Consider the following 22,214-nt stretch of genomic DNA (forward strand, 5'->3'; position numbering starts at 1 on the left):
ATCTAATACTGATCCCACTGTCCCATCGACTGCTATCTAATACTGATCCCACTGTCCCATCGACTGCTATCTAATACTGATCCCATTGCCCCGCACTGTCCCATCGACTACTATCTAATACTGATCCCACTGCCCCGCACTGTCCCATCGACTGCTATCTAATACTGATCCCACTGTCCCGCACTGTCCCATCGACTGCTATCTAATACTGATCCCACTGTCCCATCGACTGCTACCTAATACTGATCCCACTGTCCCCTCGACTGCTACCTAATACTGATCCCACTGTCCTCTCGACTGCTATCTAATACTGATCCCACTGTCCCATCGACTGCTATCTAATACTGATCCCACTGCCCCGCACTGTCCCATCGACTGCTATCTAATACTGATCCCACTGTCCCGCACTGTCCCATCGACTGCTATCTAATACTGATCCCACTGTCCCATCGACTGCTACCTAATACTGATCCCACTGTCCCCTCGACTGCTACCTAATACTGATCCCACTGTCCCCTCGACTGCTATCTAATACTGATCCCACTGTCCCATCGACTGCTACCTAATACTGATCCCACTGTCCCATCGACTGCTATCTAATACTGATCCCACTGCCCTGCACTGTCCCATCGACTGCTATCTAATACTGATCCCACTGCCCGCACTGTCCCATCGACTGCTATCTAATACTGATCCCACTGCCCTGCACTGTCCCATCGACTGCTATCTAATACTGATCCCACTGCCCTGCACTGTCCCATCGACTGCTATCCAATACTGATCCCACTGCCCTGCACTGTCCCATCGACTGCTATCTAATACTGATCCCACTGCCCTGCACTGTCCCATCGACTGCTATCTAATACTGATCCCACTGCCCTGCACTGTCCCATCGACTGCTATCTAATACTGATCCCACTGCCCTGCACTGTCCCATCGACTGCTATCTAATACTGATCCCACTGCCCGCACTGTCCCATCGACTGCTATCTAATACTGATCCCACTGCCCTGCACTGTCCCATCGGCTGCTATCTAATACTGATCCCACTGCCCTGCACTGTCCCATCGACTGCTATCTAATACTGATCCCACTGCCCGCACTGTCCCATCGACTGCTATCTAATACTGATCCCAATGCCCTGCACTGTCCCATCGACTGCTATCTAATACTGATCCCACTGTCCCATCGACTGCTATCTAATACTGATCCCACTGCCCCGCACTGTCCCATCGACTGCTATCTAATACTGATCCCACTGTCCCGCACTGTCCCATCGACTGCTATCTAATACTGATCCCACTGTCCCATCGACTGCTACCTAATACTGATCCCACTGTCCCCTCGACTGCTATCGAATACTGATCCCACTGTCCCATCGACTGCTACCTAATACTGATCCCACTGTGCCCTCGACTGCTATCTAATACTGATCCCACTGTCCCCTCGACTGCTATCTTATACTGATCCCACTGCCCTGCACTGTCCCATCGACTGCTCTCTAATACTGATCCCACTGCCCTGCACTGTCCCATCGACTGCTATCTAATACTGATCCCACTGCCCTGCACTGTCTCATCGACTGCTATCTAATACTGATCCCACTGCCCTGCACTGTCCCATCGACTGCTATCTAATACTGATCCCACTGTCCCATCGACTGCTATCTAATACTGATCCCACTGCCCTGCACTGTCCCATCGACTGCTATCTAATACTAATCCCACTGCCCTGCACTGTCCCATCGACTGCTATCTAATACTGATCCCACTGTCCCATCGACTGCTATCTAATACTGATCCCACTGCCCTGCGCTGTCCCATCGACTGCTATCTAATACTGATCCCACTGCCCTGCACTGTCCCATCGACTGCTATCTAATACTGATCCCACTGCCCTGCACTGTCCCATCGACTGCTATCTAATACTGATCCCACTGCCCTGCACTGTCCCATCGACTGCTATCTAATACTGATCCCACTGCCCTGCACTGTCCCATCGACTGCTATCTAATACTGATCCCACTGCCCTGCACTGTCCCATCGACTGCTATCTAATACTGATCCCACTGTCCTGCACTGTCCCATCGACTGCTATCTAATACTGATCCCACTGCCCCATCGACTGCTATCTAATACTGATCCCACTGCCCTGCATTGTCCCATCGACTGCTATCTAATACTGATCCCACTGCTCCGCACTGTCCCATCGACTGCTATCCAATACTGATCCCACTGTCCCATCGACTGCTATCTAATACTGATCCCACTGCCCTGCACTGTCCCATCGACTGCTATCTAATACTGATCCCACTGCCCTGCACTGTCCCATCGACTGCTATCTAATACTGATCCCACTGTCCCATCGACTGCTATCTAATACTGATCCCACTGCCCTGCACTGTCCCATCGACTGCTATCTAATACTGATCCCACTGCCCTGCACTGTCCCATCGACTGCTATCTAATACTGATCCCACTGCCCGCACTGTCCCATCGACTGCTATCTAATACTGATCCCACTGCCCTGCACTGTCCCATCGACTGCTATCTAATACTGATCCCACTGCCCTGCACTGTCCCATCGACTGCTATCTAATACTGATCCCACTGCCCTGCACTGTCCCATCGACTGCTATCTAATACTGATCCCACTGCCCTGCACTGTCCCATCGACTGCTATCTAATACTGATCCCACTGTCCCATCGACTGCTATCTAATACTGATCCCACTGCCCTGCACTGTCCCATCGACTGCTATCTAATACTGATCCCACTGCCCTGCACTGTCCCATTGACTGCTATCTAATACTGATCCCACTGTCCCATCGACTGCTATCTAATACTGATCCCACTGTCCCATCGACTGCTATCGAATACTGATCACACTGTCCCCTCGACTGCTATCTAATACTGATCCCACTGCCCTGCACTGTCCCATCGACTGCTATCTAATACTGATCCCACTGCCCTGCACTGTCCCATCGACTGCTATCTAATACTGATCCCACTGTCCCATCGACTGCTATCTAATACTGATCCCACTGCCCTGCACTGTCCCATCGACTGCTATCTAATACTGATCCCACTGCCCCGCACTGTCCCATCGACTGCTATCTAATACTGATCCCACTGCCCTGCACTGTCCCATCGACTGCTATCTAATACTGATCCCACTGCCCCGCACTGTCCCATCGACTGCTATCTAATACTGATCCCACTGTCCCATCGACTGCTATCTAATACTGATCCCACTGTCCCATCGACTGCTATCTAACACTGATCCCACTGTCCCATCGACTGCTATCTAATACTGATCCCACTGTCCCATCGACTGCTATCTAATACTGATCCCACTGTCCCATCGACTGCTAATACTGATCCCACTGTCCCATCGACTGCTATCTAATACTGATCCCACTGTCCCCTCGACTGCTATCTAATACTGATCCCACTGTCCCATCGACTGCTATCTAATACTGATCCCACTGTCCCATCGACTGCTATCTAATACTGATCCCACTGTCCCCTCGACTGCTATCTAATACTGATCCCACTGTCCCATCGACTGCTATCTAATACTGATCCCACTGCCCTGCACTGTCCCATCGACTGCTATCTAATACTGATCCCACTGCCCGCACTGTCCCATCGACTGCTATCTAATACTGATCCCACTGCCCTGCACTGTCCCATCGACTGCTATCTAATACTGATCCCACTGCCCTGCACTGTCCCATCGACTGCTATCCAATACTGATCCCACTGCCCTGCACTGTCCCATCGACTGCTATCTAATACTGATCCCACTGCCCTGCACTGTCCCATCGACTGCTATCTAATACTGATCCCACTGCCCTGCACTGTCCCATCGACTGCTATCTAATACTGATCCCACTGCCCTGCACTGTCCCATCGACTGCTATCTAATACTGATCCCACTGCCCGCACTGTCCCATCGACTGCTATCTAATACTGATCCCACTGCCCTGCACTGTCCCATCGGCTGCTATCTAATACTGATCCCACTGCCCTGCACTGTCCCATCGACTGCTATCTAATACTGATCCCACTGCCCGCACTGTCCCATCGACTGCTATCTAATACTGATCCCAATGCCCTGCACTGTCCCATCGACTGCTATCTAATACTGATCCCACTGTCCCATCGACTGCTATCTAATACTGATCCCACTGCCCCGCACTGTCCCATCGACTGCTATCTAATACTGATCCCACTGTCCCGCACTGTCCCATCGACTGCTATCTAATACTGATCCCACTGTCCCATCGACTGCTACCTAATACTGATCCCACTGTCCCCTCGACTGCTATCGAATACTGATCCCACTGTCCCATCGACTGCTACCTAATACTGATCCCACTGTGCCCTCGACTGCTATCTAATACTGATCCCACTGTCCCCTCGACTGCTATCTTATACTGATCCCACTGCCCTGCACTGTCCCATCGACTGCTCTCTAATACTGATCCCACTGCCCTGCACTGTCCCATCGACTGCTATCTAATACTGATCCCACTGCCCTGCACTGTCTCATCGACTGCTATCTAATACTGATCCCACTGCCCTGCACTGTCCCATCGACTGCTATCTAATACTGATCCCACTGTCCCATCGACTGCTATCTAATACTGATCCCACTGCCCTGCACTGTCCCATCGACTGCTATCTAATACTAATCCCACTGCCCTGCACTGTCCCATCGACTGCTATCTAATACTGATCCCACTGTCCCATCGACTGCTATCTAATACTGATCCCACTGCCCTGCGCTGTCCCATCGACTGCTATCTAATACTGATCCCACTGCCCTGCACTGTCCCATCGACTGCTATCTAATACTGATCCCACTGCCCTGCACTGTCCCATCGACTGCTATCTAATACTGATCCCACTGCCCTGCACTGTCCCATCGACTGCTATCTAATACTGATCCCACTGCCCTGCACTGTCCCATCGACTGCTATCTAATACTGATCCCACTGCCCTGCACTGTCCCATCGACTGCTATCTAATACTGATCCCACTGTCCTGCACTGTCCCATCGACTGCTATCTAATACTGATCCCACTGCCCCATCGACTGCTATCTAATACTGATCCCACTGCCCTGCATTGTCCCATCGACTGCTATCTAATACTGATCCCACTGCTCCGCACTGTCCCATCGACTGCTATCCAATACTGATCCCACTGTCCCATCGACTGCTATCTAATACTGATCCCACTGCCCTGCACTGTCCCATCGACTGCTATCTAATACTGATCCCACTGCCCTGCACTGTCCCATCGACTGCTATCTAATACTGATCCCACTGTCCCATCGACTGCTATCTAATACTGATCCCACTGCCCTGCACTGTCCCATCGACTGCTATCTAATACTGATCCCACTGCCCTGCACTGTCCCATCGACTGCTATCTAATACTGATCCCACTGCCCGCACTGTCCCATCGACTGCTATCTAATACTGATCCCACTGCCCTGCACTGTCCCATCGACTGCTATCTAATACTGATCCCACTGCCCTGCACTGTCCCATCGACTGCTATCTAATACTGATCCCACTGCCCTGCACTGTCCCATCGACTGCTATCTAATACTGATCCCACTGCCCTGCACTGTCCCATCGACTGCTATCTAATACTGATCCCACTGTCCCATCGACTGCTATCTAATACTGATCCCACTGCCCTGCACTGTCCCATCGACTGCTATCTAATACTGATCCCACTGCCCTGCACTGTCCCATTGACTGCTATCTAATACTGATCCCACTGTCCCATCGACTGCTATCTAATACTGATCCCACTGTCCCATCGACTGCTATCGAATACTGATCACACTGTCCCCTCGACTGCTATCTAATACTGATCCCACTGCCCTGCACTGTCCCATCGACTGCTATCTAATACTGATCCCACTGCCCTGCACTGTCCCATCGACTGCTATCTAATACTGATCCCACTGTCCCATCGACTGCTATCTAATACTGATCCCACTGCCCTGCACTGTCCCATCGACTGCTATCTAATACTGATCCCACTGCCCCGCACTGTCCCATCGACTGCTATCTAATACTGATCCCACTGCCCTGCACTGTCCCATCGACTGCTATCTAATACTGATCCCACTGCCCCGCACTGTCCCATCGACTGCTATCTAATACTGATCCCACTGTCCCATCGACTGCTATCTAATACTGATCCCACTGTCCCATCGACTGCTATCTAACACTGATCCCACTGTCCCATCGACTGCTATCTAATACTGATCCCACTGTCCCATCGACTGCTATCTAATACTGATCCCACTGTCCCATCGACTGCTAATACTGATCCCACTGTCCCATCGACTGCTATCTAATACTGATCCCACTGTCCCCTCGACTGCTATCTAATACTGATCCCACTGTCCCATCGACTGCTATCTAATACTGATCCCACTGTCCCATCGACTGCTATCTAATACTGATCCCACTGTCCCCTCGACTGCTATCTAATACTGATCCCACTGTCCCATCGACTGCTATCTAATACTGATCCCACTGCCCTGCACTGTCCCATCGACTGCTATCTAATACTGATCCCACTGCCCTGCACTGTCCCATCGACTGCTCTCTAATACTGATCCCACTGCCCTGCACTGTCCCATCGACTGCTATCTAATACTGATCCCACTGCCCTGCACTGTCCCATCGACTGCTATCTAATACTGATCCCACTGTCCCATCGACTGCTATCTAATACTGATCCCACTGTCCCATCGACTGCTATCTAATACTGATCCCACTGCCCTGCACTGTCCCATCGACTGCTATCTAATACTGATCCCACTGTCCCATCGACTGCTATCTAATACTGATCCCACTGCCCTGCACTGTCCCATCGACTGCTATCTAATACTGATCCCACTGCCCCGCACTGTCCCATCGACTGCTATCTAATACTGATCCCACTGCCCTGCACTGTCCCATCGACTGCTATCTAATACTGATCCCACTGCCCCGCACTGTCCCATCGACTGCTATCTCATACTGATCCCACTGCCCTGCACTGTCCCATCGACTGCTATCTAATACTGATCCCACTGCCCGCACTGTCCCATCGACTGCTATCTAATACTGATCCCACTGCCCGCACTGTCCCATCGACTGCTATCTAATACTGATCCCACTGCCCGCACTGTCCCATCGACTGCTATCTAATACTGATCCCACTGCCCGCACTGTCCCATCGACTGCTATCTAATACTGATCCCACTGCCCTGCACTGTCCCATCGACTGCTATCTAATACTGATCCCACTGCCCTGCACTGTCCCATCGACTGCTATCTAATACTGATCCCACTGCCCTGCACTGTCCCATCGACTGCTATCTAATACTGATCCCACTGTCCCATCGACTGCTATCTAATACTGATCCCACTGCCCTGCACTGTCCCATCGACTGCTATCTAATACTGATCCCACTGCCCTGCACTGTCCCATTGACTGCTATCTAATACTGATCCCACTGTCCCATCGACTGCTATCTAATACTGATCCCACTGTCCCATCGACTGCTATCGAATACTGATCACACTGTCCCCTCGACTGCTATCTAATACTGATCCCACTGCCCTGCACTGTCCCATCGACTGCTATCTAATACTGATCCCACTGCCCTGCACTGTCCCATCGACTGCTATCTAATACTGATCCCACTGTCCCATCGACTGCTATCTAATACTGATCCCACTGCCCTGCACTGTCCCATCGACTGCTATCTAATACTGATCCCACTGCCCCGCACTGTCCCATCGACTGCTATCTAATACTGATCCCACTGCCCTGCACTGTCCCATCGACTGCTATCTAATACTGATCCCACTGCCCCGCACTGTCCCATCGACTGCTATCTAATACTGATCCCACTGTCCCATCGACTGCTATCTAATACTGATCCCACTGTCCCATCGACTGCTATCTAACACTGATCCCACTGTCCCATCGACTGCTATCTAATACTGATCCCACTGTCCCATCGACTGCTATCTAATACTGATCCCACTGTCCCATCGACTGCTAATACTGATCCCACTGTCCCATCGACTGCTATCTAATACTGATCCCACTGTCCCCTCGACTGCTATCTAATACTGATCCCACTGTCCCATCGACTGCTATCTAATACTGATCCCACTGTCCCATCGACTGCTATCTAATACTGATCCCACTGTCCCCTCGACTGCTATCTAATACTGATCCCACTGTCCCATCGACTGCTATCTAATACTGATCCCACTGCCCTGCACTGTCCCATCGACTGCTATCTAATACTGATCCCACTGCCCTGCACTGTCCCATCGACTGCTCTCTAATACTGATCCCACTGCCCTGCACTGTCCCATCGACTGCTATCTAATACTGATCCCACTGCCCTGCACTGTCCCATCGACTGCTATCTAATACTGATCCCACTGTCCCATCGACTGCTATCTAATACTGATCCCACTGTCCCATCGACTGCTATCTAATACTGATCCCACTGCCCTGCACTGTCCCATCGACTGCTATCTAATACTGATCCCACTGTCCCATCGACTGCTATCTAATACTGATCCCACTGCCCTGCACTGTCCCATCGACTGCTATCTAATACTGATCCCACTGCCCCGCACTGTCCCATCGACTGCTATCTAATACTGATCCCACTGCCCTGCACTGTCCCATCGACTGCTATCTAATACTGATCCCACTGCCCCGCACTGTCCCATCGACTGCTATCTCATACTGATCCCACTGCCCTGCACTGTCCCATCGACTGCTATCTAATACTGATCCCACTGCCCGCACTGTCCCATCGACTGCTATCTAATACTGATCCCACTGCCCGCACTGTCCCATCGACTGCTATCTAATACTGATCCCACTGCCCGCACTGTCCCATCGACTGCTATGTAATACTGATCCCACTGCCCGCACTGTCCCATCGACTGCTATCTAATACTGATCCCACTGTCCCATCGACTGCTATCTAATACTGATCCCACTGTCCCATCGACTGCTCTCTAATACTGATCCCACTGCCCTGCACTGTCCCATCGACTGCTATCTAATACTGATACCACTGTCCCATCGACTGCTCTCTAATACTGATCCCACTGCCCTGCACTGTCCCATCGACTGCTATCTAATACTGATCCCACTGTCCCCTCGACTGCTATCTAATACTGATCCCACTGCCCCGCACTGTCCCATCGACTGCTGTCTAATACTGATCCCACTGTCCCATCGACTGCTACCTAATACTGATCCCACTGTCCCCTCGACTGCTATCTAATACTGATCCCACTGTCCCATCGACTGCTACCTAATACTGATCCCACTGTCCCATCGACTGCTATCTAATACTGATCCCACTGCCCTGCACTGTCCCATCGACTGCTATCTAATACTGATCCCACTGTCCCCTCGACTGCTATCTAATACTGATCCCACTGCCCCGCACTGTCCCATCGACTGCTATCTAATACTGATCCCACTGTCCCATCGACTGCTACCTAATACTGATCCCACTGTCCCCTCGACTGCTATCTAATACTGATCCCACTGTCCCATCGACTGCTACCTAATACTGATCCCACTGTCCCATCGACTGCTATCTAATACTGATCCCACTGTCCCATCGACTGCTACCTAATACTGATCCCACTGTCCCATCGACTGCTACCTAATACTGATCCCACTGTCCCATCGACTGCTACCTAATACTGATCCCACTGTCCCATCGACTGCTATCTAATACTGATCCCACTGCCCTGCACTGTCCCATCGACTGCGATCTAATACTGATCCCACTGCCCTGCACTGTCCCATCGACTGCTATCTAATACTGATCCCACTGAACCGCACTGTCCCATCGACTGCTATCTAATACTGATCCCACTGCCCTGCACTGTCCCATCGGCTGCTATCTAATACTGATCCCACTGCCCTGCACTGTCCCATCGACTGCTATCTAATACTGATCCCACTGTCCCCTCGACTGCTATCTAATACTGATCCCACTGTCCCATCGACTGCTATCTAATACTGATCCCACTGCCCCACACTGTCCCATCGACTGCTATCTAATACTGATCCCACTGTCCCATCGACTGCTATCTAATACTGATCCCACTGTCCCATCGACTGCTATCTAATACTGATCCCACTGCCCTGCACTGTCCCATCGACTGCTATCTAATACTGATCCCACTGCCCCGCACTGTCCCATCGACTGCTATCTAATACTGATCCCACTGTCCCAACGACTGCTATCTAATACTGATCCCACTGTCCCATCGACTGCTATCTAATACTGATCCCACTGTCCCATCGACTGCTATCTAATACTGATCCCACTGTCCCATCGACTGCTATCTAATACTGATCCCACTGTCCCATCGACTGCTATCTAATACTGATCCCACTGTCCCATCGACTGCTATCTAATACTGATCCCACTGCCCTGCACTGTCCCATCGACTGCTATCTAACACTGATCCCACTGTCCCATCGACTGCTATCTAATACTGATCCCACTGCCCCGCACTGTCCCATCGACTGCGATCTAATGCTGATCCCACTGCCCCGCACTGTCCCATCGACTGCTATCTAATACTGATCCCACTGTCCCATCGACTGCTATCTAATACTGATCCCACTGACCCATCGACTGCTATCTAATACTGATCCCACTGTCCCATCGACTGCTATCTAATACTGATCCCACTGACCCATCGACTGCTATCTAATACTGATCCCACTGTCCCATCGACTGCTCTCTAATACTGATCCCACTGCCTTGCACTGTCCCATCGACTGCTCTCTAATACTGATCCCACTGTCCCATCGACTGCTATCTAATACTGATCCCACTGTCCCATCGACTGCTATCTAATACTGATCCCACTGTCCCATCGACTGCTCTCTAATACTGATCCCACTGTCCCATCGACTGCTGTCTAATACTGATCCCACTGTCCCATCGACTGCTCTCTAATACTGATCCCACTGTCCCATCGACTGCTCTCTAATACTGATCCCACTGTCCCATCGACTGCTATCTAATACTGATCCCACTGCCCGCACTGTCCCAATGACTGCTCTCTAATACTGATCCCACTGCCCCGCACTGTCCCATCGACTGCTATCTAATACTGATCCCACTGCCCCGCACTGTCCCATCGACTGCTATCTAATACTGATCCCACTGCCCTGCACTGTCCCATCGACTGCTATCTAATACTGATCCCACTGCCCCGCACTGTCCCATCGACTGCTATCTAATACTGATCCCACTGCCCTGCACTGTCCCATCGACTGCTATCTAATACTGATCCCACTGTCCCATCGACTGCTATCTAATACTGATCCCACTGTCCCATCGACTGCTATCTAATACTGATCCCACTGTCCCATCGACTGCTATCTAATACTGATCCCACTGTCCCATCGACTGCTATCTAATACTGATCCCACTGTCCCATCGACTGCTATCTAATACTGATCCCACTGCCCCATCGACTGCTATCTAATACTGATCCCACTGCCCTGCACTGTCCCATCGACTGCTCTCTAATACTGATCCCACTGCCCTGCACTGTCCCATCGACTGCTATCTAATACTGATCCCACTGTCCCATCGACTGCTATCTAATACTGATCCCACTGTCCCCTCGACTGCTATCTAATACTGATCCCACTGTCCCCTCGACTGCTATCAAATACTGATCCCACTGTCCCATCGACTGCTATCTAATACTGATCCCACTGTCCCATCGACTGCTATCTAATACTGATCCCACTGCCCTGCACTGTCCCATCGACTGCTCTCTAATACTGATCCCACTGTCCCCTCGACTGCTATCTAATACTGATCCCACTGCCCCGCACTGTCCCATCGACTGCTATCTAATACTGATCCCACTGTCCCATCGACTGCTATCTAATACTGATCCCACTGCCCCGCACTGTCCCATCGACTGCTATCTAATACTGATCCCACTGTCCCATCGACTGCTATCTAATACTGATCCCACTGTCCCATCGACTGCTATCTAATACTGATCCCACTGTCCCATCGACTGCTATCTAATACTGATCCCATTGCCCCGCACTGTCCCATCGACTACTATCTAATACTGATCCCACTGCCCCGCACTGTCCCATCGACTGCTATCTAATACTGATCCCACTGTCCCATCGACTGCTATCTAATACTGATCCCACTGCCCCGCACTGTCCCATCGACTGCTATCTAATACTGATCCCACTGTCCCGCACTGTCCCATCGACTGCTATCTAATACTGATCCCACTGTCCCATCGACTGCTACCTAATACTGATCCCACTGTCCCCTCGACTGCTACCTAATACTGATCCCACTGTCCTCTCGACTGCTATCTAATACTGATCCCACTGTCCCATCGACTGCTATCTAATACTGATCCCACTGCCCCGCACTGTCCCATCGACTGCTATCTAATACTGATCCCAATGTCCCGCACTGTCCCCTCGACTGCTATCTAATACTGATCCCACTGTCCCATCGACTGCTACCTAATACTGATCCCACTGTCCCATCGTCTGCTATCTAATACTGATCCCACTGCCCTGCACTGTCCCCTCGACTGCTATCTTATACTGATCCCACTGCCCTGCACTGTCCCATCGACTGCTATCTAATACTGATCCCACTGCCCGCACTGTCCCATCGACTGCTATCTAATACTGATCCCACTGCCCTGCACTGTCCCATCGACTGCTATCTAATACTGATCCCACTGCCCTGCACTGTCCCATCGACTGCTATCCAATACTGATCCCACTGCCCTGCACTGTCCCATCGACTGCTATCTAATACTGATCCCACTGCCCTGCACTGTCCCATCGACTGCTATCTAATACTGATCCCACTGCCCTGCACTGTCCCATCGACTGCTATCTAATACTGATCCCACTGCCCTGCACTGTCCCATCGACTGCTATCTAATACTGATCCCACTGCCCGCACTGTCCCATCGACTGCTATCTAATACTGATCCCACTGCCCTGCACTGTCCCATCGGCTGCTATCTAATACTGATCCCACTGCCCTGCACTGTCCCATCGACTGCTATCTGATACTGATCCCACTGCCCGCACTGTCCCATCGACTGCTATCTAATACTGATCCCACTGCCCTGCACTGTCCCATCGACTGCTATCTAATACTGATCCCACTGTCCCATCGACTGCTATCTAATACTGATCCCACTGCCCCGCACTGTCCCATCGACTGCTATCTAATACTGATCCCACTGTCCCGCACTGTCCCATCGACTGCTATCTAATACTGATCCCACTGTCCCATCGACTGCTACCTAATACTGATCCCACTGTCCCCTCGACTGCTATCGAATACTGATCCCACTGTCCCATCGACTGCTACCTAATACTGATCCCACTGTCCCCTCGACTGCTATCTAATACTGATCCCACTGTCCCCTCGACTGCTATCTTATACTGATCCCACTGCCCTGCACTGTCCCATCGACTGCTCTCTAATACTGATCCCACTGCCCTGCACTGTCCCATCGACTGCTATCTAATACTGATCCCACTGCCCTGCACTGTCTCATCGACTGCTATCTAATACTGATCCCACTGCCCTGCACTGTCCCATCGACTGCTATCTAATACTGATCCCACTGTCCCATCGACTGCTATCTAATACTGATCCCACTGCCCTGCACTGTCCCATCGACTGCTATCTAATACTAATCCCACTGCCCTGCACTGTCCCATCGACTGCTATCTAATACTGATCCCACTGTCCCATCGACTGCTATCTAATACTGATCCCACTGCCCTGCACTGTCCCATCGACTGCTATCTAATACTGATCCCACTGCCCTGCACTGTCCCATCGACTGCTATCTAATACTGATCCCACTGCCCTGCACTGTCCCATCGACTGCTATCTAATACTGATCCCACTGCCCTGCACTGTCCCATCGACTGCTATCTAATACTGATCCCACTGCCCTGCACTGTCCCATCGACTGCTATCTAATACTGATCCCACTGCCCTGCACTGTCCCATCGACTGCTATCTAATACTGATCCCACTGCCCTGCACTGTCCCATCGACTGCTATCTAATACTGATCCCACTGCCCCATCGACTGCTATCTAATACTGATCCCACTGCCCTGCATTGTCCCATCGACTGCTATCTAATACTGATCCCACTGCTCCGCACTGTCCCATCGACTGCTATCTAATACTGATCCCACTGTCCCATCGACTGCTATCTAATACTGATCCCACTGCCCTGCACTGTCCCATCGACTGCTATCTAATACTGATCCCACTGCCCTGCACTGTCCCATCGACTGCTATCTAATACTGATCCCAATGTCCCATCGACTGCTATCTAATACTGATCCCACTGCCCTGCACTGTCCCATCGACTGCTATCTAATACTGATCCCACTGCCCTGCACTGTCCCATCGACTGCTATCTAATACTGATCCCACTGCCCGCACTGTCCCATCGACTGCTATCTAATACTGATCCCACTGCCCTGCACTGTCCCATCGACTGCTATCTAATACTGATCCCACTGCCCTGCACTGTCCCATCGACTGCTATCTAATACTGATCCCACTGCCCTGCACTGTCCCATCGACTGCTATCTAATACTGATCCCACTGCCCTGCACTGTCCCATCGACTGCTATCTAATACTGATCCCACTGTCCCATCGACTGCTATCTAATACTGATCCCACTGCCCTGCACTGTCCCATCGACTGCTATCTAATACTGATCCCACTGCCCTGCACTGTCCCATCGACTGCTATCTAATACTGATCCCACTGTCCCATCGACTGCTATCTAATACTGATCCCACTGTCCCATCGACCGCTATCGAATACTGATCACACTGTCCCCTCGACTGCTATCTAATACTGATCCCACTGCCCTGCACTGTCCCATCGACTGCTATCTAATACTGATCCCACTGCCCTGCACTGTCCCATCGACTGCTATCTAATACTGATCCCACTGTCCCATCGACTGCTATCTAATACTGATCCCACTGCCCTGCACTGTCCCATCGACTGCTATCTAATACTGATCCCACTGCCCCGCACTGTCCCATCGACTGCTATCTAATACTGATCCCACTGCCCTGCACTGTCCCATCGACTGCTATCTAATACTGATCCCACTGCCCCGCACTGTCCCATCGACTGCTATCTAATACTGATCCCACTGTCCCATCGACTGCTATCTAATACTGATCCCACTGTCCCATCGACTGCTATCTAATACTGATCCCACTGTCCCATCGACTGCTATCTAATACTGATCCCACTGTCCCATCGACTGCTATCTAATACTGATCCCACTGTCCCATCGACTGCTAATACTGATCCCACTGTCCCATCGACTGCTATCTAATACTGATCCCACTGTCCCCTCGACTGCTATCTAATACTGATCCCACTGTCCCATCGACTGCTATCTAATACTGATCCCACTGTCCCATCGACTGCTATCTAATACTGATCCCACTGTCCCCTCGACTGCTATCTAATACTGATCCCACTGTCCCATCGACTGCTATCTAATACTGATCCCACTGCCCTGCACTGTCCCATCGACTGCTATCTAATACTGATCCCACTGCCCTGCACTGTCCCATCGACTGCTCTCTAATACTGATCCCACTGCCCTGCACTGTCCCATCGACTGCTATCTAATACTGATCCCACTGCCCTGCACTGTCCCATTGACTGCTATCTAATACTGATCCCACTGTCCCATCGACTGCTATCTAATACTGATCCCACTGTCCCATCGACTGCTATCTAATACTGATCCCACTGCCCTGCACTGTCCCATCGACTGCTATCTAATACTGATCCCACTGTCCCATCGACTGCTATCTAATACTGATCCCACTGCCCTGCACTGTCCCATCGACTGCTATCTAATACTGATCCCACTGCCCCGCACTGTCCCATCGACTGCTATCTAATACTGATCCCACTGCCCTGCACTGTCCCATCGACTGCTATCTAATACTGATCCCACTGCCCCGCACTGTCCCATCGACTGCTATCTAATACTGATCCCACTGCCCTGCACTGTCCCATCGACTGCTATCTAATACTGATCCCACTGCCCGCACTGTCCCATCGACTGCTATCTAATACTGATCCCACTGCCCGCACTGTCCCATCGACTGCTATCTAATACTGATCCCACTGCCCGCACTGTCCCATCGACTGCTATGTAATACTGACCCCACTGCCCGCACTGTCCCATCGACTGCTATCTAATACTGATCCCACTGTCCCATCGACTGCTATCTAATACTGATCCCACTGTCCCATCGACTGCTCTCTAATACTGATCCCACTGCCCTGCACTGTCCCATCGACTGCTATCTAATACTGATCCCACTGTCCCATCGACTGCTCTCTAATACTGATCCCACTGCCCTGCACTGTCCCATCGACTGCTATCTAATACTGATCCCACTGTCCCCTCGACTGCTATCTAATACTGATCCCACTGCCCGCACTGTCCCATCGACTGCTGTCTAATACTGATCCCACTGTCCCATCGACTGCTACCTAATACTGATCCCACTGTCCCCTCGACTGCTATCTAATACTGATCCCACTGTCCCATCGACTGCTACCTAATACTGATCCCACTGTCCCATCGACTGCTATCTAATACTGATCCCACTGCCTTGCACTGTCCCCTCGACTGCTATCTAATACTGATCCCACTGCCCCGCACTGTCCCATCGACTGCTATCTAATACTGATCCCACTGTCCCCTCGACTGCTATCTAATACTGATCCCACTGTACCATCGACTGCTACCTCATACTGATCCCACTGTCCCATCGACTGCTATCTAATACTGATCCCACTGTCCCATCGACTGCTACCTAATACTGATCCCACTGTCCCATCGACTGCTACCTAATACTGATCCCACTGTCCCATCGACTGCTATCTAATACTGATCCCACTGCCCGCACTGTCCCATCGACTGCTATCTAATACTGATCCCACTGCCCTGCACTGTCCCATCGACTGCTATCTAATACTGATCCCACTGCCCGCACTGTCCCATCGACTGCTATCTAATACTGATCCCACTGCCCTGCACTGTCCCATCGACTGCTATCTAATACTGATCCCACTGTCCCATCGACTGCTATATAATACTGATCCCACTGTCCCATCGACTGCTATCTAATACTGATCCCACTGTCCCATCGACTGCTATCTAATACTGATTCCACTGCCCTGCACTGTCCCATCGACTGCTATCTAATACTGATCCCACTGCCCTGCACTGTCCCATCGACTGCTATCTAATACTGATCCCACTGCCCGCACTGTCCCATCGACTGCTATCTAATACTGATCCCACTGTCCCCTCGACTGCTATCTAATACTGATCCCACTGCCCCGCACTGTCCCATCGACTGCTATCTCATACTGATCTCACTGTCCCATCGACTGCTATCTAATACTGATCCCACTGTCCCATCGACTGCTATCTAATACTGATCCCACTGTCCTGCACTGTCCCATCGACTGCTATCTAATACTGATCCCACTGCCCTGCACTGTCCCATCGACTGCTATCTAATACTGATCCCACTGCCCTGCACTGTCCCATCGACTGCTATCTAATACTGATCCCACTGTCCTGCACTGTCCCATCGACTGCTATCTAATACTGATCCCACTGTCCTGCACTGTCCCATCGACAGCTATCTAATACTGATCCCACTGCCCTGCACTGTCCCATCGACTGCTATCTAATACTGATCCCACTGTCCTGCACTGTCCCATCGACTGCTATCTAATACTGATCCCACTGCCCTGCACTGTCCCATCGACTGCTATCTAATACTGATCCCACTGCCCTGCACTGTCCCATCGACTGCTATCTAATACTGATCCCACTGCCCTGCACTGTCCCATCGACTGCTATCTAATACTGATCCCACTGCCCCGCACTGTCCCATCGACTGCTATCTAATACTGATCCCACTGTCCCATCGACTGCTATCTAATACTGATCCCACTGCCCCGCACTGTCCCATCGACTGCTATCTAATACTGATCCCACTGTCCCATCGACTGCGATCTAATACTGATCCCACTGTCCCATCGACTGCTATCTAATACTGATCCCACTGTCCCATCGACTGCTCTCTAATACTGATCCCACTGTCCCGCACTGTCCCATCGACTGCTATCTAATACTGATCCCACTGCCCTGCACTGTCCCATCGACTGCTATCTAATACTAATCCCACTGTCCCATCGACTGCTCTCTAATACTGATCCCACTGTCCCATCGACTGCTATCTAATACTGATCCCACTGTCCCATCGACTGCTATCTAATACTGATCCCACTGCCCGCACTGTCCCATCGACTGCTATCTAATACTGATCCCACTGCCCCGCACTGTCCCATCGACTCCTATCTAATACTGATCCCACTGCCCTGCACTGTCCCATCGACTGCTCTCTAATACTGATCCCACTGTCCCATCGACTGCTATCTAATACTGATCCCACTGTCCCATCGACTGCTATCTCATACTGATCCCACTGCCCCGCACTCTCTTTACAGTCTTGTACGAATCCACAAACTGCTTTATTCCAGCAAGTCTGATTAGGATCAGAATCGCCTGCACAAATTGCCGCTATGTGCTGATAACAGCGGTGAAAGCTTGACTTTCTTACCGAGAATGGTCATGGTGTAGTATCCGTGGCAGCAGAATGGTTCGCAGCGTTCCAGATCCGCAGTCTGAGCAGCTGGGCTTCCAGTCAAACTGGAGGGCTGGAGCCCGAAGGTTTGGAGGAGGAAGGCTTTGTCCCGGAAGTGGAATCGGCGCGCCACCATGTGCGAGATGTTCCCGCGGTGAGGGATGTGCTCACGCTGGGGTGGGCATTCGGCCAGGGAGGCGATGGGCAGCTCTGAGCAGGGGCTGCCTGTACCTGGCATCGTCTCTGTATCATCCGGGCCTGTACAGAACTCCTGGCAAGCCTTGCTGAAGCTGAGGCCTTTAAAAGAAGGAAGAAAGACGGCATTTGTAGTAGTCCACGTTTACACCGCGGACTGCTTCACAGACAGCAGTTTATTTTAGCAACGCACTCACTGCTGTGTAAGTAAATGCGGCAGCCATTTTGTGCACAGCCCAATGCCACAAGCAGCAACGGCAAAATGGTGACGATGATATTATTAATGTTTGAGAAAGGAACTCTGAGGAGACCACAAGGAAAACTCTCTGCTCTTCCTCATCTAGGACTGTGGCCTCGTTTGAATTGGACAGATGTACAGCGTCAATGTTTAACATCGCAACCCTCAGGACTGAACAGACAATTTAGCCAGGGTTAATTTTTGGATACGGTTGAAACGCACAATATGAGAGCAATAGAAATTCAGAGTACAGCACCTCAGCTCCAGCCTCTTCTATCTGCCATCTCTTTGCAAGATTAATCCCAAACTGCCCGCCCTCCCCCCATAGCCCTGCATCAATCCCAAACTAATCCCACTGCCCCGCTCTCCCCCCATAGCCCTGCATCAATCCCAAACTAATCCCACTGCCCCGCTCTCCCCCCATAGCCCTGCATCAATCCCAAACTAATCCCACTGCCCCGCTCTATCCCCATAGCCCTGCATGAATCCCCAAACTAATCCCACTGCCCCGTCCTCTCCTCATAGCCCTGTATCAATCCCCAAACTAATTCCACTGTCCCGCTCTCTCTCCACAGCCCTGTATCAATCCCAAACTAATCCCAATGTCCAGCTCCCTCCCCATAGCCCTGTATCAATCCCCAAACTAATCCCACTGCCCCACTCTCTCCCCATAGCCCTGTATCAATCCCCAATCTAATCCCACTGCCCCGACTCTCCCCACAGCCCTGTATCAATCCCAAACTAATCCCACTGCCTCGCTCTCTCCCCACAGCCCTGTATCAACCCCCAAACTAATCCCACTGCCGCGCTCTCTCTCCACAGCCCTGTATCAATCCCAAACTAATCCCAATGTCCCGCTCTCTCCCCACAGCCTTGTATCAATCCCAAACTAATCCCACTGCCCCACGCTCTCCCCATAGCCCTGCATGAATCCCCAAACTAATCCCACTGCCCCGCTCTGTCCCCATAGCCCTGTATCAATCCCCAAACTAATCCCACTGCCCCTCTCTCTCCCCATAGCCCTGTATCAATCCCCAAACTAATCCCACTGCCCCGCTCTCTCCCCACAGCCTTGTATCAACCCCCAAACTAATCCCACTGCCCCGCTCCCTCCCCACAGCCCTGTATCAATCCCCAAACTAATCCCACTACCCCACTCTCCCCATAGCCCTGTATCTATCCCCAAACTAATCCCACTGCCCTGCTCTCTCCCCACAGCCCTGTATCAATCCCCAAACTAATCCCACTGCCCCGCTCACTCCCCACAGCCTTGTATCAATCCCCAAACTAATCCCACTACCCCACAGCCCTGTATCAATCCCCAAACTAATCCCACTGCCCCACTCTCTCCCCATAGCCCTGTATCAATCCCAAACTAATCCCACTGCCCCACGCTCACCCCATAGCCCTGTATCAATCCCCAAACTAATCCCACTGCCCCGCTCTCTCCCCACAGCCCTGTATCAATCCCCAAACTAATCCCACTGCCCCGCTCACTCCCCACAGCCCTGTATCAATCCCAAACTAATCCCACTGCCCCGCTCTCTCCCCATAGCCCTGTATCAATCCCCAAACTAATCCCACTGCCCCGCTCTCTCCCCATAGCCCTGTATCAATCCAAAACTAAGCCAACTGTCCCGGTGTCTCCCCATAGCCCTGTATCAATCCCCAAACTAATCCCACTGCCCCGCTCTCTCCCCATCGCCCTGTATCAATCCCCAAACTAATCCCACTGCCCCGCTCTCTCCCCATAGCCCTGTATCAATCCCCAAACTAATCCCACTACCCCACTCTCCCCATAGCCCTGTATCAATCCAACACTAAGCCAACTGTCCCGGTGTCTCCCCATAGCCCGGTGCCAATATCAGATTAATCCCACTGCCCCGCTCTCCCTATATCAATCCGACTCGATCTCCCATACATACATATATATATATATATATGTATGTAGAGATAATTCATATTTGTAATCACATTAATGACCTGGGGAGAATGCAAAGGACACATTTTCAGATGACATTAAGCTCAGAAACTGAGAATGTAAGAACAGCCCCCAGGGGGACCTCGAATAGTGAAATGGGCAGACAGTGGGCAGATGAGGTTTCATTCGAGATATCTTAAGTGATTCATTTCGCTTGGATGAATGAGGATAGCCATTGTAAAGGAAATGGAAGAGAGAGAGAGAACCATTGCATTTTTAAAAGTTGTTGTCATGGTGCAGAAGGCACTGCCCAAAAACAGAATAACCTTCAGAAGAGAATCGGATAAATACTGGAAGGGAAAACATTGATAGGGCTGGGGAGGCTGGGGGGGCAGGGGGGGATAGAGAACAGGGACTAATCTTGCTCAACTAAGAGCCAGCACCAACACAACGGGTCGAAGAGCCTCCTTCTGTGCTCTAGGAATCATCATCCTATGGAACAATCCACTTTTATCCATGACTATTGCATCGGACAGTTGGGACATTCACTATCTATACTTGTTCAGGGAGGGGAACCTGCCAACAGATAATATCACTCACGTGAACCTCTCAATGAACCTGACTGCTTTTTGGGGTGGAGGGGGAATTAACTCCTTTCCAAGCTGTGTTCCGACGAATGCAGCAGGGTTGAGATGGTTCTGGAATGCAGCAGGGCTGAGATGGTTCTAGTTAAGCACTCTTTCTCTCTCTCTCTCGCCACACCATTATTCCCAGAAAACTCATCTCCAAACTCCATGGCCTGGGCCTTGGCTCCTCCCTCTGCAATTGGACCCTGAACTTCCTACCCCATAGACCGCAATCAGTAAGGATAGGAAGCAACATCTCCTCCATGATCATCCTCGACACCAGTGCCCCACAAGGCTGTGTCCTCAGTCCCTTATTATGTTCCTTATACACCTATGCCTGTGTGGCTAAATTCCCCTCCAACTCGATTTTCAAGTTTGCTGA

General features: G+C 51.1%; 1 protein-coding gene across 3 annotated transcripts in view; it reads right to left on the reverse strand.

Moving 5' to 3' along the window:
- Window positions 1-22,214, reverse strand: part of LOC144481732 (RPA-related protein RADX-like) — an 89,946-nt gene that overhangs the window by 25,627 nt on the left and 42,105 nt on the right. For all 3 annotated transcript variants that reach the window (XR_013495764.1, XM_078200880.1, XM_078200879.1), the window contains exon 13: window positions 18,829-19,149. Coding sequence is in view for 2 of the 3 variants with exons in the window: in XM_078200880.1 (XP_078057006.1) it covers window positions 18,829-19,149 (321 nt within the window). In the remaining variant the exon portion in view is untranslated. The remainder of the gene's footprint in view (window positions 1-18,828; window positions 19,150-22,214) is intronic.

Source organism: Mustelus asterias, chromosome 31 (assembly GCF_964213995.1).
Source record: "Mustelus asterias chromosome 31, sMusAst1.hap1.1, whole genome shotgun sequence".
Classification (NCBI taxonomy): domain Eukaryota; kingdom Metazoa; phylum Chordata; class Chondrichthyes; order Carcharhiniformes; family Triakidae; genus Mustelus; species Mustelus asterias.